This window comes from Microcaecilia unicolor, chromosome 11 (genome assembly GCF_901765095.1).
Source record: "Microcaecilia unicolor chromosome 11, aMicUni1.1, whole genome shotgun sequence".
NCBI lineage: Eukaryota > Metazoa > Chordata > Amphibia > Gymnophiona > Siphonopidae > Microcaecilia > Microcaecilia unicolor.
In genome coordinates, this window is record NC_044041.1 from 171,405,967 (window position 1) to 171,433,226 (window position 27,260).

Here is a 27,260-nt window from a genome sequence, read left to right on the forward strand (position 1 = left end):
TGTTTGGAAGAGCATTGGCTGCCTGACGAGAGGAAATCTTTAGCTGTGGGATTTGAGGATTCCCAACAGCCATAGCAAGAGAGCTACAATTTTGGGTGGGCCTGAATACAAATTGCGTGGGCCACAGCCCACTCAGGCCCACCTGTAGCTACGCCACTGCTTTTAACCCCCCTGTTTACAAAGCCACGCTAGCAGCTGCTGGTGCAGTAATACCGACACAGCCCATTTACTTAATGGGCTGTGGCAGCATTGCCGCGCAGCTTTGTAAACAGCGGGGGTAAGCAAAATTTCTCAAAACACAACAGAATTCAAAGCATACCAGTCATTTTACGAGTATTCAAACTTCTTATTGCTGTCAATTAGTTTTTTCACCCCCTCAAGCCCAAAACTTTATATTTTTTTCTTAGAGCTTCTAGCAAAGAACTGCCTGTTTTTATGCTCAGCTTCCTTCTCCTCAGTAGCTCACTGTGGCACATGAAGGGCTCCTTTTACAAAGTGGCACTGCATTGAATACAAAGAAACCCATTCAATTCCCATGAGCTTCTTTGCATTCGATTGTCATTTTATATTGACCTATTTTTGCCTACTAGGTTGGCTGGACTGATATCAGATCTGATCCACCCTGATCAGACGGGTTTTGATCCTCACAGGTATGCCTCTGACAGTATACATTGAGTAGTTAATCTAATTCATTAGCACAGAAGAGGGGAGTACCTATGTGCCTTTGGGGTATTGATGTGTAAAATGCTTTTGATTGTGTTCTTTGGGGATTCATGGAACAAGTGCTGAAAAGAGAGGCGTCAACCAGAGGGGCTTAACCGTAAAGAAAGGTATTCCCAAATCCAAACCTGAGAGTGAAACACAGAGATATGAACAGATTAAATTCCCAGCTGTAAAATAGAAGTAACAAAAAGTGCAAACTGAAATATTTGGCCAAATTATTCAGCTACATAAACCACCTTCAAAGTTTCTATAATGCTATATTGGCTTTGTACTAACAGAAAAAGAAAAGTGAGATATCAAGAGGCACTGAAGGGACCACAGAGAAAACCGAGCCACACACAAAAATATAGTAAGAAGAAAAAGTTCTTACCTGGTACCAGATGGTAACCAGAATCCCTGGGCAATTTGAAACATTCCAATTCAAAGCCTCCAGATTCTAATCCACTAATACTTGTACAGAGTTAAATAACCAGACCCCATAGCATTATAAGAAAGTGTTTATTGTATCTGCGCCAAGAGACAGGGATTCAGCATTCAGATTCTCTGTCTGAATTACAAACGTTGTACAGTACCTTGTATAATGTTACAATACTGTGAGTTCCATAAGTACAACCCAAGATAATACATACATGGCTTGTTAGTGTATTAACGTAATACTGATTAGAAACCTAACACTTGCTAATCGTGTTGACTGCCCTTCAGTAATGAGCTGATGCCCTTTATCACTACATATTTTGGCAGAAGGTGTATAAAATGATATAAGCCAGACATGCATGGTTAACAAAACTCTATCAGAAGGTAACTTGAAGAGATCACTGTCTGACCTCTCACATCTTCACACACTTTTGAGGAATCATAATTCTGCCCCAAACCAGTTTGTACCTGCATGATGGGGCTATACTATGTGCCAGGTATTTTACATAAGATATATCCCACTATTTACATAACTTCTATGTGATCATTTCATTTCATTTCTGAGCAGATCCTCCTCCTTACATGACATTCAGTGAGGAACACTGAATACTTCAACCTTACTCCCCCAACATTCCTCCATTGACTGACTGTACGATTCATAATGGCAGAAAACATAGGCAAATGATTTCCTACTGGAGCAACTGCTGCTGATGTGGACTAGTTAAGAGGTTGATACCATTCGATGACTTGAGAGCTACTTAAGTCCCAGTGTGCTACTTTTTTTGCGTATAGACAAGTGGCTCACCTTTTGACTCTCAAGAGATAAAGGAGAAGTTGGCACAGAACAGCTTTTTTTTTGTTTGTTTTTGAGGATCTATGTGAATTTAATTTGGCCACAAAGGGATTAATATCAGCCCTTTATAAGTACTTTAGAAATGCTGGATCTAAGATTCTTCCTTATCAAGCTCAGTGGGAGAGTGAGTTGGGAGAGCATGTAGACCAGCACTGAGTCACGTCTCCACCTTATTCCTATTCAGTAACATCACGTATGTATGGTCCATCTGATAAACACTTTTTTTAGACATGCATTTTATATAGTTTACCTTTTTTATTTGTAATTTTTATCATTTCTGTTCATTTTTTTGTTACATTTGTACCCCGTGCTTTCCCACTCATGGCAGGCTCAATGTGGCTTACTCATTCAATGCGGCATTATTCATTATGTATATAGTTTTATATGTGTATAGAATATATTTTTTATCATTTGATCTTGTTACGTTTGTAATATGTTGGATTTTCTATGTGTTCTAGACCCCTGAGGCAGGCACTGGTGAGCACCGAAAAATGGCCTGTGTTGGGTCACTTTCAATAAAGACTACCATTGTTCCAGTTCTGGAAGCCCTTTTGTGCTTTTTCTTTGGAGCATTATGAGGAACAGGAGTGGTCATGAATAGAAGCTGCTCTGGCAAAGACCTTGTGGCAGTTAATATACAGGAGAACAACATGAAGTTTGTGTTCCAATAGTATTTAACCCCAGTAAGACTCCATTTTTGCTTTCCCACAGAGGATCTCCTCTGTTGGAGGAAGTGTGGGGAGTGTGGTACCATGGAGCATATTTGGTACAGTTGTTTGAAGGCCAAAGTCTTTTGGAAGGCTATTTAGTATGTACTACCCTCTCAAAGATGCCCAGCAGAATGACTGGTAGCGAGTCAAACCAGTATCTTAACACCACCAGAACTCCAGCCTCTAGTTTCAATTATTCTTTAATATGAATAAACAAAACAAATACTTAAACATGATGGTGCAACTGAAGCAGTGGTACCACCCAAGCAGGAAGGAGTCTGTCTTCCATCCAGCACTCTTGAACTAGAGGTGCTAGGTGATCAGCCACTGAAACACTGGTGAGCATTGTGTGACACTGGTGAAAAACAAAACAATGCAGCCTCAGGAGTTTGAAGAGGGTTAGGAGCAGGCCAATCATGGGGCTTAAGGCATAAAATGGAGATTATCTTCTCCTAGTAGATGATGGGGGGTGGGGGGTGGGACTGCTTACCCAGCGTACTAGAGACCACAGACTGAGCCAATAGGAAAAGCCCTTGTGATAGTAGGAGAAGGGATCACATGCCCAGGGGAACCAATAAGAGTGGAACTACAACTAATCAAGATATAAGGCAATTTGTATTTCAAATATAAACAGTACCACATGCACACATATAAAGTGGGGGTAGAACATAATATAACATTGAAAACTGGATTGGGTGGAAAATCCCACGGGATCCTGGCAGGTTTTTTTAAATTGTTTAGTACATGGATTGACATTGGTCCAAAATGCCCTTTTTAGATGCTGCTTTAATGCATCTAAATTTGGCAACTAAGATTTAATGCTAAAAAAATGCAGGGCTATGCACTTGGGTCACAAGAATCTGAGGGAATGGTACAATATAGGGGATGAAGTGCTTCTGTGTACAAAGGAAGAGTGGAACTTGGGGGTTATTGTATCTGATGACCTTAAAGTTTCCAAACAAGTAGAAAAAGTGATGGTCATAGCCAAAAGGATGCATGGGTGCATAAGGGGAGGGATGACCAGCAGGAACAAAGAGATGATAGTGCCCTTGTATAAGTCTCTGGTGAGGCCCAATTTAGAATAGTGTGTGCAGTTCTGGAGACCACACCTACGGAAGGATATAAACAGGATGGAGTTGGTCGAGAGGGCGGCTACAAAACTGATAAGTGGTCTTAAACATAAAACATATAGGGACATGCTTATGAACCTCAACATGTATACACTGGAAGAGAGGAGGGACAAAGGAGATATGACAGAGAAGTTTAAATATCTCATGGGTATAAAATGTACAAGAAGTGAGCCTTTTTCAAATGAAGGAAAACTCTGGAATGAGGGGGCATTCGATGAAGTTAAGAGGAAACAGACTTAGGAGGAATCCAAGAAAGTATTCATTCAAGGAAAGGGTGGTGGAAGAGTGGAATGGTCTCCCGGTGGAGGTTGTGGAGATGAGGACTGTGTCAGAATTTAAGAAAGCGTGGGACAGGCACATGGGATCCCTTAGGAAAAGGAAGCGTTAGTGATTACGGAAGATGGGCACACTGGATGGGCCATTTGGCCTTTATCTGCCATCATTTTTCTATGTCCTGTGTTTCTAAATTAGTGCTGGTAGGGGCTTGGAAATCTCTTTACATCATATCATAAATAACAGGCTAAGCTGTAGTATATTTATGATATGGAGGAACATCTGGCGGAAATGAGCAAAATAGTTTGTAAATGGACAAAAAGCTAGGGTCCCTTGATTCAGCTGTGTTCACCAGATGTTTCTATTTTGTAAGAGGCTTTGTGATTCTTTACTGTGAGTTGGGCTAGTCTTATATTGTTTGTCAGGGATAGGGTTTTGTTGTTGTTTTTTTGGGGGGGGGAGGGGGTTGACTGAAGGGTGTTTTTCAGTAAGAATTTCAAAAATTCTAATTATAAATTGGATGTTATATTTAGTATCATTATTGTAGAGGTTGTTTTTTATTTTTACAAATTTTGCCGACAGTATGTTTAAAGCTGCAAAGGCCATATTACCTTTGATTTCTGTCTCTTGCATTGTTGTTTTGGCTCACAGAAAACTTTCATTAAAAAAAAAGTAACATAGAAGCATAGAAAAATGAAGGCAGATAAAAACCATATGGCCTATCTAGTCCGCCCATCCATGTAATCTTCTATCCCTTCCTCTCCCTTAGACATCCTATGTAACACCAGCTTAACCGCATTTAAGTAAGAATCCACTACGCAGGAAGGAGTTTAGAACCCACCTACCAACCACTGGTTATAGTTAGGATGAAAGGGAAGGCTCAAACTGCTGCTCCCAATACTATAAGTTTTCCATGCTGGTGATAGGTATAGCGCTTCCCACAACCTGCCCCAACAGAGAAAACAAGAAATAATTATAACTGTTAATAAACAGAAATCTCAATGATGGAGACAGAGTACAGGTGACTGTAACTTTTTCATAGCTCTTTTAACAGGGTACTGCACAGCACTGGTATGGCTGGGGTAGGTTTTCCACAGCACCTCCTACTGGAGTAAGGTTGATGTCTTCCCTGCTGCTAAGAGGCTGAAAATTGAAGTTCTGCAGTAGGGTGGTCAAAAATAAGAAAATTTCCATCCGAGCCAAATTTTCTCCAGGACAACTCCGTTTGCCTGCAAGTAGAAGGGGAAGATGATTGGAACAGTGGTAACAGATTTCTTTTTAAAAAAAAATTTAACCATTTTGTGGAACACTATATAGAGAGTAAAGTATTAAGCAGTTATAAGAAACCAAACCTACTTTCACAATTGTGTCCAGCTATCCAGGTACACCTTAGAACAAAAAGATGGGCAATATTTTAATTGAAATTTAATAAACCTATTAACCCTGTAGGCCATTTCTTTTTAATAGAAACATTGAAACATAGAAAATGATGACAGTTAAAGACCACATGGCCTATCCAGTCTGCTCTCCATCCACTATCTCATCCTCTCCCTTAGAGATCCTATGTGTTTGTCCCATGAATTCAGATACAGTCTCGGTCTCCACCACCTCCACTGGGAGGCCATTCCACGCATCTCCTATCCAGTTTGAGGATACAGCAGCCCCGCCTCTGTATGCCGAAACAGAGATCCTCAACTAGGTCTTTGCAGGATTATCCAATCACTTTGGCTGCTAAGATATCCACTAATAATACAGATGAGTTGTATTTACTTGCACATGATTATATATATCTTATGCGCAATCATTGCGCTTATTCTATAAACCATACCAGCTGGGTGGTCCCTGAGGAACTAGACACTGCGGGCCCGATATTCAGATTGTGAGAGTTAGCCAGGCTAACTCCTGCTGTTGGTGCTGAGCCCGGATATTCAATGCTGGGCTGTTTCCAGCGACCGGCACTGAATATCCGGTTTATTTTTGGCAGGTTCAATCTTAACTGGCCAAGCCAATATTCAGCACTGACCAGTTAATTCTGAACTAGCCAAAGATACCCCAGGTATTCACATGGCCAAATATTGCCACCACACTTGCACTGAAAATCGGCAGATAGCCAGTTATATCGCGCGATATAACCAGCTAGTCACTAACCACAAATCTTCGGTGGGTCATGGTCTGCCATGTCCTGCTGAAAATTCACAGAAAGCCAGTTATGGGACACTTATTTATTTAATTCAGACTTTCTATACCACTTAAATGATAAACTCAAGGATTCAGAGTTACAACTTAAACAGAGTAGAAAATAAGACCCACAATTGGTGTCAGATAACACACCACCAATACTTACTGAGACACAGAAGGATAGGTCTGCTCAAAAAGCCAGATTTCAACAAGGACTTAATTTTTTTCAGAGAAAGTTCACTATGCAGTGGTAACCGCATCGAGTTCCACAGAAACCGATCCTGGCTGGTTAAAAGCTATTGAATATCAGGAGGGGGGGGGGGGGGGGGGGGGGGTGGAAAGTCCTAAGTTCTAAACTGGAATATGAAACCTGAGGGATAAAGTGTCCAATGTTCCCATCAATCTGTTCACATATGGCTTATTACGGGAATATTGGACACTAAAGGGTTTTAAGAGAGTTTACACTGCAAACAGAAAATTATATTTTACCAGCAGAAAATAATAACAGGGCATCATTTTTCTTAAAACAGCCATTCTGGTCCAGGAAATTTGCAGGATTGAAAATTTCTGGTTTCTTATACAGAGTTGGGTCATGATGAACCGAAGTTATCACAGGAATCACAGGGAGGCCCTGGAAAACAGGAAGTGAGGTCACTATAATAGGTCAGTATTCATTCAGGTAACTGTTGCATAAAGATAAGCAGACAACTTTTCTTCTAATCTCTATTCCTGATTTCTTTTGTCTAGTCCCTCCCTTTAAGTAGGATCAAGAGCGGACTGACAGTAATCTGGGCCCCTCCCTGATCCTCACCATCTTTTTATAAGGGAAGGGAAATGGGACTTGATATACCACCTTTCTGAGATTTTTGCAACTACATTCAAAGCAGTTTACATATATTCAGGTACTTATTTTGTACCAGGGGCAATGGAGGGTTAAGTGACTTGCCCAGAGTCAAAAGGAGCTGCAGTAGGAATTGAACTCAGTTCCCCAGCATCAAAGTGGAGGAGTGGCCTAGTGGTTAGGGTGGTGGACTTTGGTCCTGGGGGACTGAGGAACTGAGTTCAATTCCCACTTCAGGCACAGGCAGCTCCTTGTGACTCTGGGCAAGTCACTTAACCCTCCATTGCCCCATGTAAGCCACATTGAGCCTGCCATGAGTGGGAAAGCATGGGGTACAAATGTAACAAAAAAAAAGTCTACTGCACTAACCACTAGGCTACACTACTTTTCTTCATGGCGTCATCAATCCATCTCCATCTTAAACTACCCATATGATAGCTAAAATAAACCAATAAAGCACAGCTATGGTTTCTAATATTCTGATCTCTAATTCTGGTGATGGGATAGATCAGAGGACCTGATGAGGGAGCACATGCTTAGCTTCCTGTTGTGAGTCAATTAAGTGCACCACCATACCAGAAAAAAGAGTTATAATTCATATATTAATAATGTTAATGCTGTATTTGAATTTTGGGAAACAAATCCAGCATTCAACCAAACTTCAGGTCCAGCTGTTTATTTCATCCTGACATGAAATTGTCAGCGAATTACACACATGAACAACTGAAGCCACCTTTCTCCAGAGCACCAGCAGCTACATTAACTGTCTGCTGCTGATGCTGGAACTTCTCACTTCCATGGCATGCCCTAAGCCCTTGTAGAGGAAGGAAGTTACATCAGAAGGGGGTGGGTCATGGCAGAGAGAAGTTCCAGCATCAGCGGCAGACATCAAATATAGATGCTGATGCCTGTGCACAGGGAAAAGTACGCTTCTTTGAGCCACTACCCTGGGGATGGGAGAGGGACAGAGGGGGGTGTCCCCGACCTGGGAACGGAGGGGAGAGAGGAATGTCGGGCATATAAGATCTGCCATACTGGGTCAGATCAATGGTCCATCCAGCCCAGTATCCTGCTTTCAGCAGTGGCCAATCCAGGTCACAAGTACCTGGCAGAAACACAATTAGTAGCATCATTCCGTGCTACCAATCCCAGAGCAAGCAGTGGCTTCCCTCATGTTCATTTCAATAACAGGCTATGGACGTTTTCTCCAGGAACTTGTCCAAACCTTTTTTAAAACCAAATACACTATCCACTGTTACCACATCCTCCGGCAACGAGTTCCAGAGCTTAACTATTCTTTGAGTGAAAAAATATTTCCTCCTATTTGTTTTAAAAGTATTCCCATGCAATTTCATTGAGTGTCCCTTGGTCTTTGTACTTTTTGAATGAGAGAAAAACACTCAACAGAAACAGCACTTTCTAAAGTCTGCAATGACCTGCTCCTCGCCAAATCCAGAGGCCACTATTCCATCCTCATCCTCCTCGATCTATCCCCTGCGTTTGACACTGTCAATCATGAGTTACTTCTTGCAACACTGTCCTCTTTTGGGTTCCAAGGCTCTGTCCTCTTCTGGTTCTCCTCTTATCTCTCCCACCGCACCTTCAGGGTACACTCTCATGGATCTTCCTCCACTCCCATCCCACTATCTGTTGGAGTTCCTCAGGGATCTGTCCTTGGACCCCTTCTCTTCTCAATTTATACCTCTTCCCTAGGCTCACTGATCTCATCTCATGGTCTTCAGTATCATCTTTATGCTGACGACACCCAGCTATATCTCTCCACACCAGACATCACCGCGGAGACCCAGGCCAAAGTATTGGCCTGCTTATCCAACATTGCTACCTGGATGTCCAACCGCCACCTGAAGCTGAACATATCCAAAACCGAGCTCCTCGTCTTTCCACCTAAACCCACTTCTCCTCTTCCCCCACTCTCTATCTCAGTTGATAACACCCTCATCCTCCCCGTCCCATCTGCCCGCAACCTCGGAGTCATCTTCGACTCCTCCCTCTCCTTCTCTGCGCATATCCAACAGACTGCCAAGACCTGTCGCTTCTTCCTCTTCAACATCAGCAAAATTCGCCCTTTCCTATCTGAGCACACCACACGAACTCTCGTCCACGCTCTCATTACCTCTCACCTTGACTACTGTAACTTACTCCTCACCGGCCTCCCACTTAGCCATCTATCCCCCTTCAATCCATTCAGAACGCTGCCGCACGTCTTATATTCCGCCAGAACCGATTTACTCATATCACCCCTCTCCTCAAGTCACTTCACTGGCTTCCGATCAGATACCGCATACAATTCAAGCTTCTCCTCCTTACCTACAAATGCACCCGGTCTGCGGCTCCTCACTACCTCTCTACCCTCATCTCTCCCTATGTTCCCGCCCGTAACCTCTGCTCAGAGGACAAATCCCTCCTTTCAGTTCCCTTCTCCACCACTGCCAACTCCAGGCTCCGCTCATTCTGTCTTGCCTCACCCTATGCCTGGAACAATCTTCCTCAACCCCTACGCCAAGGCCCCTCCCTACCCATCTTCAAATCTCTGCTTAAAACTTACCTCTTCAATGCTGCTTTCGGCACCTAACCTTTCGTGAAATATAGTATGCCCTATCAGACTGATTGTACACTTGTCTTTTGACTGTACACTTGTCTTTAGATTTACACCTGTCTTTTAGATCGTACACTTGTCTTTAGATTGTACACCTGTCTTTTAGATTGTAAGCTCCTTGAGCAGGGACTGTCCTTCCATGTTAAATTGTACAGCGCTGCGTAACCCTAGTAGCACTTTAGAAATGTTAAGTAGTAGTAGCAGTAGTAGAAAAACCAATTCACCTCCACTTGTTCCACTTTTGTAGACCTCAGTCACATCCTCCCTCAGCCGTCTTTTTTACAAGGTGAAAAGCCCTAACCTCTTTAGCCTTTTGTCATGTGAGAGAGAAGTACTGGGCCTTCCACTGCCCTGGGCCCTTGGGAACTGCACGGTTGCCTGAATGGTCAGTTTGCCCCTGAGTAGGATTGCTGAGGATACATTATCCATTTTAGTTACACCAGCTACTTGGGTTGTCCTACTGAAACAGTGGAAAGTGTTCAGTATGGTAGCTGCTGCATAACTTGAAATAGATAAACTATCTGGGGGATGTGGCCAAAATGGTTTCTGAGTAGGACATTTGTTAAGCAGATCCCGAGTTTCATAAAAATCCCTCCCCCACCCCAAAGTTGGAAGCTTCAATGCTTACACAGGTTCTGATGACATCCTTCGTAAATCCTGCATGGTCAGTATTGGGCATTTCTGCTATTGTCAGGGCTGAGAAAAGCCCCAAACTGGAGGGTGATATTTCGCTCAGCCCACAGAGCCCTATCTTTCTCTGAGAGCTGTGTTAGCAGGGGAGTGAGGGACCACAGTGCTGGCTATAGAGGGGCAATCCTCTGCAAGCCTTGTGTGTGTAGTCCAGTAGCATCCATGTGTGTAATCGAGAAACACTGGGTTCTCTGTTAGAAGGTCCAGTGCTGAAGGCCAATGTAATCCATCTGCTGGTGAAGCCATCTGAGATCACATTGAAGTCTTCTGGACTGTAGTTGAGTCCCTCCACAAGGTTTAACTATCTTTTGTATCTGCTACCCTGTGCAATTCTACAGCATTTTAAAACTTGGGTATTCACATGACTGTCCAGGAAATGAAAGTTTCTTATTTAGAGGGAACTGCCTCCCAAGTTAAAGATATAAAGAGCCAGGTAATGCATGATAATCATGTATTAAGTCAAAAGATTGAAAACCTTGAAAATGAGGCTACATTATTGAATCTGAGGCTTTTGAATTTCCCCCCCAGTTAAATTTAGCCCACCTCATGAAATATTCTGCAGATTTTTAAAAAAGGACTTCAGTTATCCTGACATGAGTCTACCACCTTTGCAAAGATTGTGGTAGCTATTTTAGGAGCTCTTTTCTTGTTTTGGACGTTTGAAAGCTGACATTTAGTTGTCCATATTGAATGAACACCCAAATCCCAATTTTATAAAGCCAAGATATGGATGTTTACAACTGCAATACTATGGCAAGGGTGTGTGGTCTGGTTGTGTTTTAGATGGGACTAGGGAGGGGCCAAAACATGGGCATCCATCACCAATTTCAGAAGGGGAAGGAACATCTACAGTGAAGCCCCGGGATACATGACAGACCTGATCGACCTACCAACTAGAAACACATCCGAATCAACACGAACGTACCTAAATCTGCACTACCCAAGCTGCAAAGGACTCAAATACAAATCAACTTACGCATCCAGTTTCTCCTACATAAGCACACAACTGTGGAATGCATTACCAAAAGCCTTGAAAACTACGTACGACCACCTAAACTTCCAGAAAAAACTAAAAACTAACCAGTTTAAAAAGGCATACCCTACCAATCCAACTTAAATGCCTGATCTCTGCAACACAACAAAACTAAAGTACGTAATGGACATAATGCAACACTTCCGTTGTATGATTCCCTAATGTGGCTATGCCACATGAACTTTATCTTACCACAATATCACTTTGTATTTGTTTACATCGGAGTCTGCAAACGCCTCTCCGGTACTATGTATGCCACATTGAGCCTACAAATAGGTGGGAAAATGTGGGATACAAATGTAACAAATAAAATAAAATAAATCTATGTCTAAAAAGATAGACATTATTATACTTGTCAGGTCATGTCCAGGTTACAGAAAGGTACTCTGATTAAGCAGCTGTCCACTGGAGGGTTTAAGGCAAGTCACCTTCCTAATCCCTCAGTGGTTGCTGTTCCCCTCCCTCCCCTGAATGTGAAACTGGCAAGGGACACTGGACTCTATGACAGCTTTAGGATCCATGGACATTCTTAATACCCTGCACACATAGGCGGTCGGTGGCCCAACTGTTTGGGGAGGCTAAAGGGGGCGGGGTTGGGGCCGGGGTGGAGCTTAAATCCATAATTGTCTGATAACACACAGAAAAAATAAATAAATAAAAATAAAAGTCACAATTAATACCTTTTATTAAATTTAGATATTAGATATGTATCATATGTCAAAGAATAAAGTGGTTGCTCAAAGCATATTCTAAGCACAATCGCTCAACTGCAAAACACTATGCACAATTTTGTGCAAAAACACACTCAGAACCTTACTGTACCATAAATATTACACTGGGCAGAACCTAATACACCAATATACCACCCATACGGAAAATGCAGACCGTCAGCAATATGAAACAAGGGATCATATCATCACAATTCTCATGAAGAGCCACAAAACACCCTAATTCATGTTTAATGTGGGATAAAATGCCATAAATAAGTAAATAAATATAAACTTTTAATGTTGAGCACCTGATTCTCAAAGTGGACATATTCCAAACACTATAATGAAAATAAAATGATCTTTTCTACCTTTGTCTGGTGACTTTTTCTGATCATACTGGCCCAGTATCCGATTCTGTTGCTATCTGTCCTCAGTGCAGGTCAGGAAGTCATCCTCTTTAAATATCTCCCTGGCAACACAGGACACCTCCAGCCAACCCCCCCTCCCTCGCTTTCCCAGCAGTAAGGTAAACAAACCATAAACCAATTTCTACGACTGCTTACAAAAGGCTAGAGGGCTTTCACTGCAGCTCCTGCTGTGAGGATGGAGGTACATCAACAATTTAAACCCCTCAGAGCACAGCAGGGGAGGCTTAGCCTGTCCAAGCCTCTTATACCGTGCGGGTGCCTATGCCTGCACACTAATTTGAGGAAAAAGAAAGTTAATTGTTAGTTCAGTGGACTAAACCAAATCACCCAGGTTCAAATCCCTGTTCCATTGTTCTTTATTTATTAATTTATTTTAAATTATATTGTGAGCCTTCCAGGGACTAAAATACACCTATTGTACCTAAATATATAAGAAACCTGCAAACCTGAAGGCTATTGAGCTGGTGTACATTCAAGTATAGTAGGTTTATTTCTGTCCCTGGATGTCTCACAATTGATAGAAAAATATGTCACAAACAGTTGAAGAGGGATTTGAACCTGGGCTCCCTGGTTCTCAGCCCACTGTCCAAACCATTAGGTTATCCCTCTACTCTGCATGGATGCCTATGTGGCCATTTTGCAACATGACATTTCTATGTTGCCACAAGGATGTCCCTGTCCCTTTTTTTCTCCAAATAGCAAAAGAGAGGGTCTAAAAGTACACAAACCAAAAACAGCAAGAAGAAGCACAAAAGGGCCTCAAAAACTATAATAATGGTACAAGACAAAAAAAACTTTATTGAGAGTAAGTATATTTTCAAAAATCTCAACCTACCTTTCTAGGAGGAAAAATACAGATTTTTCCCAATATTTCTAAGTGGACTAAGTGTTTTTCCCCATTCATATTTTGGACATTTCAGTTCATAACATGGGTGTTCATGGTGGATGTCTCCAGCTCATGGACATCCATTTCTCACATATTTTAGAACAGGCTGTATGTCAGCAGATCCTGTTCTAAAATAGATGAGAAATGGATGTCTGTCCAGATGTCACGTAGAGAATTGGAGGCCCATATTCTGAGTTGTATGTCCTTTCTTCTACCAACTACTTATAAAAAAATTAATGTTCTGGAGGGTTCTGTTGCAGCAGAACTCTCCTTGGATATTTGAATATATCTGCTGTTCTGGAAAGATCTCAAGAAGAAAAATCTATCAGAGCTATATTGGTCTCATTTGTCTTTTTTTCAAGATAAAGCAGCTTAATTATGGCTCTATCACAAACTATCTAGAGTTATGTTCTTGGGGGACAGAATACAAATATTTCCAGATGTTTCTCACTGGACACAAGAGAGAAGAAAAGGTTTTTGCTTATGAGGCAGGAAGTTTTGGCCTTGGTGGCACAATTGCAAGTGCATTCTAAATTTGAATAATGTAGCAATCCCGCTAGAAACATTTTACAACCTGATACAAACAATGGTACTGAGCCATGTAGATTACTGCAACGGCATTTATGCAGGATGCAAAGAACAACTCATAAAGAAACTACAGACCGCCCAAAACACGGCAGCCAGGCTTATATTTGGAAAAATGCATTTCGAAAGTGCCAAACACCTCCAAGAAAAACTACACTGGCTCCCAATCAAAGAACATATTGCCTTGAAAATCTGCGCCATGGTTCACAAAATTATCCACGGCGAAGCCCCGGGATACATGACAGAGCACATTGACCTACCAACCAGAAACACAATCGGATCAACAAGAACATGCTTAAATCTTCACTACCCAAGCTGCAAAGGACTCAAATACAAATCAACCTATGCAGCCAGCTTTTCCTACATAAGCACACAAGTGTGGAACGCACTACCTAAAGCCGTGAAAACAATATACGGCCATCTTAACTTCAGGAAATCACTAAAAACCAACCTACCCTACTGACACAACCTAAATGCCTGAACCCTGCTACACAATTAACTAAAGCTAGCAATGGACTTAATGCAACTCTTCCTCTCTACGACTCCCAAATGTGTCTGTAACACTTGAACCTTATTCTACCATAATACCACTTTGTATTTGTTATAGGCTTGGCGAACGCCTACAGTACTATGCAATCCACATTGAGCCTGCAAAAAGGTGGGAAAATGTGGGATACAAATGCAACAAACAAACAAACAAATAAAAATTTATTGAGCCTTCTCAGTTGCATTCCTTTTTTGGATGGGAGGACCTAAAGTTAGGCATGGTTTATAGAATACGTGTAGTGCCCATCCCCCCAACTAAAATTTAGGCATAGCCATTTGCGCCAACTAAAACCTGGTGTAAATGCTCATGCCTAACTTAGGTGTGGATCACACATATTCTATAACAGTGCGCGTAAATTTTAGGAATGCCCATGACCCTCCCATGGCCACATCCCCTTTAGAGATCCATACATTAGAATTATGCACACCTGGAGAAGTGATTCAAAACAATATATGTACTGTTTCTATTATTTTTGATATCTGAAAACCTTAATAAAATTTTGAGGAAAAAAAAAGAATTATGCACAACACTTAACAGAATATGCTTAGAAAGTTGAGCACGCAAATTGTAATTAGAGTCAATAATTGCTTATTATTGGCCAGTTATTGCTTATTAATCAATTAAGTTGTGCATGCCAAATTTGCATGTGCAGCTTTAGTTGCCATATATAGAATTCCCACCTATGTCTGTCGATTATCTTTTATGACAGAAATTTCAGTACATAGATATATTCTGAAATTCTTAAAAACATTTTTTTTTTACCTATTTAAAGTTATGTGGATTTTCAGCAGTGCTGTCTGTTCAAGTGATGCCTTTGAAGATCCATATATAACTCTTAAAGATAACTTAAACATTTACCCCTCCAATATTCAAAGCTATTTAACCGGCCAGGCAGGGCCGCTTACTGGTTAAGGAGCATATCAGTGCCTAACTGCTCATATTCAGTAGGACATAACCGGTTAACCACCACCAGCTCAATATTGCCCCCATAATATTTGGCTGAAATATCAAAATATTCAGCCAAAAGTTATACATTGGGTAGCCTGTATTTAATAAAGAAAAAGATTTTTGCAATTAACTTTGATGTTAACTGCATAAATCCTTTTCAATATTGACCTCTATGACTTTAGGGGCCCTTCTACTAAACTTAGCATGCACTAACAGAATTAGCATGCACTAAATGCTGAATATCCTATTTTATACCTGTGGGCCACTTGGCACTTAGCACACGCTAATGTCCATTAGCGTGCACTAAGCTTTAGTAAAAGGGCAGTAGTGTATCTCACTGGCATTTGTCAAACTAACTGATTTTGACAGGTGGCACACACACTTCCAGGTTCTCAGCCAATCAGAAGTGAAATCATACCCAAGCCATGACCATGCCCTGCACAAGCCATGCTCACTCCCCCACCATTCCTCACCCCCTTTGGTGACATAATCGGAAGTGACATTATAGCCCTACCCAAGCTCCACCACTTTTACATAAGCACATACCTTTCCCCTTCTTATTTGCATAGCTCCTGACCCATTTTTACATAACCCTGCCCTGAAACCCTCCCATTTTGGTGAGGTCACGGGAAGTAACATCGTAGCCACATCCCTTTTTCCAAGATGGCGTCCACTACTGGGCATATCACATCACTTCCTGTTTCCACTACTAGCCGCCATCTTGGATGGGGTCATGTGATGAGAAGTGATGTCAAATGCCCCCGACACCGCCCTCTACAGCCTCTCACAGGAAAGAAAGGCACATAGACAAAAGAACTAGTGTGAACATGATGTGCTGTGCCCCTCCTCTCACAGCTGTCCTGCTTTTTGTGCCTGAAGAGATATTTGCTTTTCACACATGTGAAAGAAAAAAAAGGCTTTTTTAACTGATACAGAGAAAAAGCAAAATTATATTTTTTTAGGCTTTAAAGGCCACATACACAAAAGAACTAGTGTTTAACTTTAAAACAGAGGTGGAGTGACGTGCTGCTTCCTGAGTGAGAATCCACATTCACCAGAGCTGCTTTCTGCAGACAGAAGAGAAAAAAAAGTGCCGAAGTGCCCAAAGAGCTGTTTCCTTTTTGATATCAATCAGTCTGCAACCCCCCCCCCCCCTTTTTTTTTCTATATGTAGGATCAGAGCCTGGCCATGTGGATTGGTGGCAGATAGCCTTGCAAAACAGACAGAGAAAAAACTCCAGACCCGCACATTTTACACTATTAGCAAGTTTGGCTACTTTAAAAAAAGATAAGGTGGTGACTGACATCATGCTGTATCCTGTCCCTCCTCATCATACGTGTACACTGCCCCCTCCCTACCAGGACATATGACAAAGCTAGGGAAGATCACGTGAATGAATTCACTAGTCCAGGTAAGTTGACAGGCAGATTGTAAGAAGCCTAAAAAGAAGGTAAAATTATGTATCATACCTGATAATTTTCTTTCCATTAATCATAGCTGATCAATCCATAGACTGGTGGGTTGTGTCCATCTACCAGCAGGTGGAGATAGAGAGCAATCCTTTTGCCTCCCTATATGTGGTCATGTGCTGCCGGAAACTCCTCAGTTTGTCGATATCCAAGCTCCATCCGCAGGACTCAGCACTTAGAGAATTACACCCACAAAGGGACACTCTGCCCAGCTCACCACCGCCGAAACAGGGGAGGGGAATTAACCCAGCTCATCCCCACACAAGTGGGGGAGGGGAATCCGTCCAGCTCATCCCCGTGGAGCGGGGGAGGGACACCACCCCGCCGATGCGGGGGGATCTGGCTTATCCTGCAACCGCAACCGCAGGAGGAGCTGACTGACCCTAACACCGCCGAAGCGGGAGGGGTACAAAGCTGCCCTACTGCCGTACGAAGCGGGAGGGAGCGCCGGCAGAATTTAAGTCTCAATCCAGCCCCGTAAAACGGAGGGGAGAGGAATGCAGCAGCTCACTGTAACACAAATTCGTCTCAACTCTTGAAGAATCCATTGAAAAACTTGAACACGAAGTCCTCCTGAACAGGAACTGAAGACTAAACTTGAACCTGAAATGCAACCAGAATATAAACAATACAGATATCTGGGAGGGACTATGGATTGATCAGCTATGATTAATGGAAAGAAAATTATCAGGTATGATACATAATTTTACCTTCCATATCATCATGCTGATCAATCCATAGACTGGTGGGATGTACCGAAGCAGTACTCACCCAGGGCGGGACATAAAAATCCCTGACCGCAACACTGAAGCTCCAAACCGGGCCTCCACCCGAGCAGCCACAGTCAAGCGGTAATGCCTGGAGAAGGTATGGGCCGATGCCCAAGTTGCTGCCTTGCAAATCTCTTCCAAGGAGACGGACCTGGCCTCTGCCATCGAGGCCGCCTGAGCTCTAGTGGAGTGAGCCTTCAGCTGGATAGGCGGCACCTTCCCCGCGGCCACATAAGCCGCTGCAATGGCTTCCTTGACCCATCTTGCCACTGTAGGCTTAGCAGCCTGCAGACCCTTACGAGGACCTGCAAACAGGACAAACAAATGATCCGACTTCCGGAAATCATTGGTCACTTCCAAGTATCTGATGATGACTCATCTCACATCCAGATATTTGAGAGCAGAGTATTCCTCTGGGTAGTCCTCCCTACGAAAGGAAGGGAGACAGAGCTGCTGATTCACATGGAAGCGAGAAACAATCTTGGGCAGGAAGGAAGGCACTGTGCGAATAGACACTCCTGCCTCCGTGAACTGCAGAAAGGGCTCTCGACATGAGAGTGCCTGGAGCTCGGAAACTCTTCTGGCTGAAGAGATAGCCACCAAAAAGACTGCTTTCAACGTCAGGTCTTTCAGAGATGCCCTTGACAAGGGTTCAAAAGGCGGCTTCTGCAAGGCTCTTAGCACCAGGTTGAGATTCCACGCAGGCACCACTGAGTGCAGAGGAGGGCGCAGGTGATTAACTCCCTTGAGAAAGCGCACCACATCTGGCTGCGAAGCCAGGGAAGCACCCTTCAGGCGGCCCCTGAAGCAAGCCAGAGCCGCTACCTGGACTTTAAGGGAACTGAGCGACAGGCCTTTCTCCAGACCTTCTTGCAGGAACGCCAACACTGAAGAAATTGGAGCAGTGAAGGGAGAAAGTGAGCCTGCTTCACACCACGCTGCAAAGGTACGCCAAACCCTGGCGTAAGCAGTAGAAGTAGAGCGCTTCCTCGCTCTCAGCATAGTGGCGATGACCTTGTCTGAGATGCCCTTCTTTCTCAGACGCTGCCACTCAATAGCCAGGCCGTAAGACCAAAGGGGGAGGGATCCTCCATCACCATGGGACCCTGATGCAACAGGCCCTGCTCCACTGGCAGCCGCAGAGGATCGTCCACTGAGAGCCTGATCAAGTCCGCATACCAGGGACGTCTGGGCCAGTCCGGACCCACCAGGATTATCCGGCCCGGATGCTTTGCCACCCGGTCTAGCACCCTGCCCAACATGGGCCAGGGCGGGAACACATAGAGAAGCTCCTGTGTCGGCCACTGTTGGAGAAGAGCATCTACTCCCAGGGATCGAGGGTCCCGTCCTCTGCTGAAAAAGCGCGGCACTTGGCAATTGGCCGATGACGCCATCAGATCTAGGCTCGGCTGGCCCCAGCGCTTCGTGATGTCCAAGAACGCCTGAGCAGATAGCTGCCACTCTCCGGGATCCAAGGTATGGCGACTGAGAAAGTCTGCCTTGACATTCATGACTCCGGCAATGTGGGCCGCTGACAGCTGTTCCAGGTTCGCTTCCGCCCACTGGCATAGATTCATGGCTTCCTTGGCTAGAGGGGCGCTCTTGGTACCTCCCTGGCGGTTGACATAGGCCACAGCTGTGGCATTGTCCGACAGGACCCGTACTGGCTTCAACGCCAGTACCGGGATGAACTCCAAAAGCGTCAACCGAATGGCTCTGAGTTCCAGGAGGTTGATAGACCACTTTGCCTCTGCAGGAGACCAGAGACCCTGCGCTGTCCTTCCCAAGCAGTGGGCTCCCCAGCCCGACAAAGAGGCGTCCGTCGTGACGACAATCCACTCCGGGGTCACCAGAGGCATTCCTGCAGACAACTTGTCTGTCTGCAGCCACCAGCTCAGCACCTTGCGCACTGCTGGGTCCAAGGGAAGGCGCACAGCATAATCCTCCGACATCGGAGTCCAGCGCTGCAGCAGAGAGAGTTGTAGTGGTCTCATATGAGCCCTGGCCCAGGGCACTACTTCCATCGTGGCCGTCATAGAGCCCAACAGCTGCACATAGTCCCAAGCCCGAAGAGGAGAGGCTACTAGGAACTGGTCCACTTGAGCCTGGAGTTTGACAATCCGATTGTCTGGCAGGAACACTCTGCCCACTTGGGTGTCGAATCGAACTCCCAGATACTCCAGGGACTGAGTCGGGCGCAGCTGGCTCTTCTCCCAGTTGATGATCCACCCCAGGGAGCTCAAAAGAGCAACCACCCGGTCCACAGCTTTGCCGCACTCTGCATAAGAGGGGGCTCGGATCAACCAGTCGTCCAGATAAGGGGCTGAGGGAGAGACGTCCTCTGGCGAGGAAATCTTCAAAATGCTCATGGCCTGCAGTAACAGGTTGGGCAAATCCTCTTAGCGAAAGATCCGCGCTGCAGAGGGGTCATCCGCTCCATCCGAGCGGGAATCCGTCTCCTCCAAGGAATCCCCAAAGGACCGTTGGGAGAACTCAGATACGCTGCCCTCATCTACATCAGAGGAAACAGCGGCCTCTAAGGCCTGGGAATCCACCCGAGGGTGTTTACTTCCGGGGGCCTCAACCCCGTTATCGGACAAGGGAGAAGGGGCAGCGTTTTGCATAAGGAAGGCCTGATGCAGCATCAAAATAAACTCGGGGGAGAAACCCCCCAGACTGTGTATTTCAGCAGCCTGGGTCGATGATTAAAATACACACATGAGCAAAGATTCACCGTGGAGTGAAATGAAAATAGCCGTGTTGGTCATATGAGACTCCACCTCACATAGTTAATTTACAAAGCTTACTCGTTCAACATTCTCTGTTATTTTGTATCAGTTTGGACTATTTGTAAAGAGAGCAGAGTTGGGCCAAAGTGGTTTGGCAGTATTTCTAGGTTAAGCAGCATAAAATGTATTGAACTTTTTTGGGATCTTGCCAGGTATTTGTGACCTGGATTGGCCACTGTTGGAAACAGGATGCTGGGCTTGATGGACCTTTGGTCTGTCCCAGTGTGGCCATACTTATGTACTTATGATTTATGTGGACGCAATATATATATTTTAATTAACAGCATGATGGTCCAGTGTGCAGTGTCAGGGGTTATTATTTTTTGTATATTTTTTGAGGCTACATAATTAAACTGCTACTTCAAAGGTATTTTACCTCTTATTAATACAGTTTTAAAAGAAATTTATATTACGCTACAATGTTAAAAAATGATACTGTTTCCAAAGTTTCCATAAATGTGTATGGGGTTATTGTCGATGCAGGACAGACTATTTATTTAGAAATCCATTATCCAGTGTACTGTATGGCATTATATAGTATATTAAGAACTACTCACACCTATATGCCTAGTGCCTCGCCATGTTAACTCTGCCCCCCTCCCCCCCCCCCCCCCCCCCCCCCCCCCAAATGTCAGGTCTGGCTATGCTACTATCCTTTTGAAAGAAAAATAAAAAGGAAAACAAATTCCGATTTTCTTTCCTGTGAGAAAAAAGGTTAAGCTGCACACATTCCCGCACGGATATTGGGGGCAGTGTCCGGGGCATTTGACATTACTTCCCTTCACGTGACCCCATCCAAGATGGTGACTAGTAGTGGAAACAAGAAGTGAAATCATGTGCCTACTACTACTACTACTAATCATTTTTATAGTGCTACTAGACTGTACACTTGAACATGAAGAGACAGTCTCTGCTCGACAGAGTATACAATCTAATCAGGACAGACAAACAGGACAAATAAGGGATAAGGGAAATACTAAGGTGGGAATGATAAATCAGACATGGGTACTGAACAAGTGAATAGGGGTTAAAAGCAACATCAAAAAGGTGGGCTTTTAGCCTAGATTTGAAGACGGCCAGAGATGGAGCTTGATGTACTGGCTCAGGAAGTCTATTCCAGGCACATGGCACAGCAGGAAAAAAAGGAACAGAGTCTGGAGTTGGCAGTGGAGAAGAAAGATACAGATAAGAGAGATTTACCCAAAGAACAGAGTTCCCGGGGAGCAGTGTAAGGAGAGATAAGGGTGAAGAGATACTGAGGAGCTGCAGAGCGAATGCACTTGTAAGTCAGTAAGAGGAGTTTGAACTATATGTGGAAATGGATAGGTAGCCAATGAAGTAACTTGAGGAGAGGGCTAATTATAAGCCTAGCGTCACTGGCAAAATATATGTCGTGCAGCAGCATTTTGAACAGATTGAAGAGGAAAGAGATGGCTTAGTGGGAGACCTGTGAGAAGCAAGTTGCAGTAGTCTAAGTTAGAGGTGATAAGAGACTGGATATGGGTTTTGGTAGTGTGCTCAGAAAGAAAAGGACAAATTTTGGTTATATTATAAAAAAAGAAATGACAAGGTTTTAGCAGTCTGTTGGATATGTGCAGAGAAAGAGAGAGAGGAGTCAAAGATGATCCCAAGGTTACAAGCTGATGAGACAGGGAGGAGGAGAGTGTTATCCACAGAGATAGAGAATGGGGGAAGAGGAAAAGTGGGTTTAAGGGGAAAGATAAGAAGCTCAGTTTTGGTCATGATTAGTTTCAGGTGGCAGTGAGACATCCAGGCAGCAATGTTAGACAGGAAGGCTGATACTTGGGGCCTGGATTCCCGCTGAAATTTCTGGTGTGGAGAGGTAGATCTGGGAGTCATCAGCATAAAGGTGATACTGAAAACCATGGGATGAGATCAGAGCACCAAGGGAAGAAGTACAGATGAGAAAAGAAGAGGTCCCAAGATAGAGCCCTGATGTACACCAATTGATAGTGGGATAGAAGTGGAGGAGGGTCCACCAGAATATGCACTAGAAGTGCGATGAGAGAGATAAGAAGAAAACCAGGAAAGATTAGAGCCCTGAAATCCAAGTGGGGACAGTGTATCAAGGAGTAGGCAGTGATCAACAGTGTCAAAAGCAGCACCATCCACGTCTGTCAACGAGGCTGTTTCTTCTTACAACAATACTTTATCCTCTGCCTTAGACACGCACCTTTGATGACCCGCCTTATAAGGCATACAAAACCCCAACCTTGGCTGACTTCTAATATCCGCTACCTACGTTCCTGTACCCGTTCCGCCGAACGCCTCTGGCGGAAATCTCGGGCCCTTGCTGATTTCTTACACTTTAAGTTCATGCTGACCTCCTTCCAATCTGCTCTTTTACGTGCCAAACAGGATTATTATATCCAACTGACCAACTCTCTTGGCTCTAATCCTCGACTCCTCTTCACCACATTGAACTCTCTCATCAAGGTGCCCCCTCCCCCAACTCCCCCTTCATTATCTCCTCAGACCCTTGCTGAATTCTTTCACAACAAGGTTCAAAAGATAAACCTTGCTTTCTCTACCTCACCAGCTCTCCCTCCACTAGTCCGTTCCCCTCTCTCTCCTTCCCCTCATTCCCTTTCCTCCTTTCCTGAAGTTACTATTGAGGAAACTACACTTCTCCTTTCTTCCTCAAAATGTACCACCTGTTCCTCTGATCCCATTCCCACCCACCTTCTTAATGCCATCTCACCTGCTCTTATTCCTTTTATCTGTCACATTCTCAACCTCTCACTTTCCACTGCAACTGTCCCTACTGCCTTTAAACATGCTGTGGTCACACCTCTCCTTAAGAAGCCTTCACTCGACCCTACTTGTCCCTCTAATTACCGACCCAACTCCCTCCTCCCTTTTCTCTCCAAATTACTTGAGCGTGCTGTTCACCACCGCTGCCTTGATTTTCTCTCCTCACATGCTATTCTTGACCCACTATAATCTGGTTTTCGCCCTCTCCACTCAACTGAAACTGCGCTTACTAAAGTCCCCAATGACCTATTACTGGCTAAATCCAGAGGTCAATATTCCATCCTCATTCTTCTTGATCTTTCCGCTGCTTTTGACACTGTCGATCACAGTATACTTCTCGATACCCTGTCCTCACTTGGATTCCAGGGCTCTGTCCTTTCCTGGTTCTCTTCCTACCTCTCCCTCCGCACCTTTAGTGTTCACTCTGGTGGATCCTCTCCCCTTGCATCCAAACCAAAGTTTCAGCGTGCTTGTCTGACATTGCTGTCTGGATGTCTCAACGCCACCTGAAATTAAACATGACCAAAACCGAGCTTCTCATTTTTCCCCCCAAACCCACCTCCCCACTCCCCCTGTTTTCTATTTCTGTTGATGGCTCTCTCATTCTCCCTGTCTCCTCAGCTCATAACCTTGGGGTCATCTTTGACTCTTCTCTCTCCTTCTCTGCTCATATCCAGCAGATCGCCAAGACCTGTCGTTTCTTTCTTTACAACCGTAAAATCCGCCCCTTTCTTTCCGAGCACTCTACCAAAACCCTCATCCACACCCTTGTCACCTCTCGTTTAGACTACTGCAATCTACTTCTTGCTGGCCTCCCACTTAGTCACCTCTCCCCTCTCCAATCGGTTCAAAACTCTGCTGCCCGTCTCGTCTTCCGCCAGGGTCGCTTTACTCATACTACCCCTCTCCTCAAGTCGCTTCACTGGCTCCCTATCCGTTTTCGCATCCTGTTCAAACTTCTTCTACTAACCTATAAATGTACTCACTCTGCTGCTCCCCAGTATCTCTCCACACTCATCCTTCCCTACACCCCTTCCCGTGCACTTCACTCCATGGATAAATCCTTCTTATCTGTTCCCTTCTCCACTACTGCCAACTCCAGACTTCGCGCCTTCTGTCTCGCTGCACCCTACGCCTGGAATAAACTTCCTGAGCCCCTACGTCTTGCCCCATCCTTGGCCACCTTTAAATCTAGACTGAAAGGCCACCTCTTTAACATTGCTTTTGACTCGTAACCACTTGCAACCACTCGCCTCCACCTACCCTTCTCTCCTCCTTCCTGTACACATTAATTGATTTGATTTGCTTACTTTATTTTTTTGTCTATTAGATTGTAAGCTCTTTGAGCAGGGACTGTCTTTCTTCTATGTTTGTGCAGCGCTGCGTACGCCTTGTAGCGCTATAGAAATGCTAAATAGTAGTAGTAGTAGTAGTAGTAGCAGACAGATTGAGAAGGATGAGGCTAGAATAGAGACCTTTGGATCTGGCCAGGGACAGGTCATTGGAAACTTTAGCAAGCGCTGCTTCAGTTGAATGAAGAGGGCGAAGGCCAGATCGAAGTGGATAAGGAATAGCTTGAGATGAAAGAAAGTCAAGACAACGGCAGTGAACAACTTGGATTGGAAAGGGAGGAGGGAGATGGGGCGATAGTTGAAAGGACAAGTAGGGTCCAATGAATGTATTTTGAGGAGTGGTGTGACTACGGCATGTTTGAAGGCATCAGGAACAGTTGCAGTGGAAAGTGAAAGATTGAGGATATGACAGATAGAAGGGATGACAGTAGAAGAGATAGTGCTAAGTAGATGGGTGGGAATAGGATCAAAGGAACAGGTGGTTAGTTTCGAGGAGGAACAAAAATGTGCAGTTTCCTCTTCAGTGATTTCAGAAAAGGAAAAAAAAGGAGGAAGGGGTTAAAGGAGGGTTGAGAGAATGGACTGAGAAGAAGAGGTGGAGGTGACTTGGCTGAGAATTCAAGGTTAATCTTGCAAACCTTATCCTGACAGTACTCAGTCAGAATCTGAGGAGGAAGTGAAGGGGAGTTGGAAGTGAAGGCACATTGAGGAGAGAGTTCAGTGTGGCAAAGAGATGTTGGGGGTAGCTCAGTAGTAGCTGCCATCTTGGGAAAAGGGGTGTAGCTATGATGTCACTTCTTGTGATATCAGCAAAGGAGGTGGATTTTGGGGTGGGATTATGTAAAAATGGGTGGGATTTGGGGTTGGACTATACAAATAAGGCAAAGGGTGTGGTTATACAAAAGAGGCAGAGCTCGGGTAGGGCTATGACATCACATCTGACGTTGTCACCAAAGTGGGTGGGATGTGGGTGGGACATGGGCCTGGACATGACTTGGATTTGTTCTCACATCTAATTGGCTGGGAACCCAGAAGTGTGTGTGTTACCTGTCAAAATTAATTAGCTTGACAAATGCTGGTGAGATACACTAATAAGGGCCCCTTAGTGAGCCCAAAACTAAACATGCTGACTGCTAGCAGTGTGGTGGCATCTCAACCCTAGCTGTCTCCAAAAAAGTACCTTGGGTATCTTATAGCCCTTTAATTGGGTGTCCTGCATCACAAGGTGTGGTAGAGATAGTGGACCAATATCAGTGAATCGCATGAGTTCTTCAATCATGGCTTCAGTGTATGGCATCGCCTTTCTATCTTCATTGGCTGGAGGACGGTTCTGACCAATCACCTGGTTGATCTCCTCTTGCACTTTTTCTAGAAAGAAAATGTTTCCAAATGAATGTTTTATGAGAATCGTAAAAAGCTCACATGACAGTCTTTCACTTTTGGAGTCTGGGAAACTCCTTTTCAGCAGGGTTACTTTTATTGGATATAGGGAACATCAATAATACCTACTTTTAACTCTTAACCAGACTAAGGGGTCCTTTTACTAAGCCGTGGTAAAAAGTGGCTTGCGGTAGTGTAGGCGTGGGTTTTGGGCGTGTGCAGAAATATTTTTCAGCGCACGTACCAAAAATGGCTTTAAAAATTTTTTTCCAAAAATGGACGTGCGGCAAAATTAAAAATTGCCACGTGTCCATTTGGGGTGTCTGATCTTACTGCCATATAGAGATAAACTATAGGTAATACAGGGGAACTGGTTTCCTCTTTTAAATATCAATGCATATAATTACAGAAACACAGTTATTCATACGTAAGCAAAAAGAGTCTCTCTGTAAGGAGGAAAACGCCTCAAGACAACCCTCTGCTTTACTTAAAACAGAACAGGGGCTAGAACTTCGTCATCATTGGCGATACAAAAACCTCCTGATACTAATCATTTGTCTTTTGTTTTTTTTAATTCTTAGTAAACAGAAAAATGCTCTGCCATACAGTCCTCAAAATTTTTGTACTTAACTCAGGCAGGCAGACGGCCTTCTTCTTTCTAGACCGTGATCAAACTGTGCTCAACAGGTCCCGTTTCACATAAGCTGCTTCAGGACCACAGTTCTTCAGCTAATCAATTCAACGGTCATCATTAAATCCGTTCATGGTGCTGACGGTTGCATTATTTACATAAATGTTTAAGAAATATCACAAATGAATTAATAAGAAAATCAATAAATTTCACAAAAGGAAAGAAAATTATTACTTCTACTTTGTCCACATTATTAGATCCAAGTACTAGGAATTATATAAAAAAATTAGGTAAACATATTATCAATACATCTGTAGAGAGCCAGATAATCGGAGCCAATATATAGTGCTATCAATTACTAGACGTGATCAAGGTATCTCTATCTCCCTCTTTAGAATTAATATATTCCAGCAGCTTCTTTGGGTCAAAAAAAGACATTAATTATTTGCATTTACACATCGACAGGGAAACTTTAACAAAAACGTACTACCCAAATTAAGAATTCTTGGTTTTAAACCAGCTGTCTC

At 43.9% G+C, this 27,260-nt stretch overlaps 1 protein-coding gene across 4 annotated transcripts in view; it reads right to left on the reverse strand.

Moving 5' to 3' along the window:
• Positions 1 to 812: 812 nt before the first annotated feature.
• The window catches only part of LOC115480019 (cytochrome P450 2F2-like), a 71,981-nt gene continuing 45,533 nt past the window's right edge, over positions 813 to 27,260 (reverse strand). For 2 of the 4 annotated variants that reach the window (XM_030218401.1, XM_030218402.1), the window contains exons 8-10: positions 25,903 to 26,090; positions 6,771 to 6,912; positions 4,208 to 5,332 (exon numbers count right to left, since the gene is read on the reverse strand). In XM_030218401.1, coding sequence (XP_030074261.1) covers positions 5,151 to 5,332; positions 6,771 to 6,912; positions 25,903 to 26,090 — 512 coding nt within the window. In that variant the 3' untranslated portion in view covers positions 4,208 to 5,150. Of the gene's footprint in view, positions 849 to 1,236; positions 3,056 to 4,207; positions 5,333 to 6,770; positions 6,913 to 25,902; positions 26,091 to 27,260 lie in introns of those variants that run through there. The other 2 variants (XR_003943779.1, XR_003943778.1) reach the window with 2 other exon arrangements.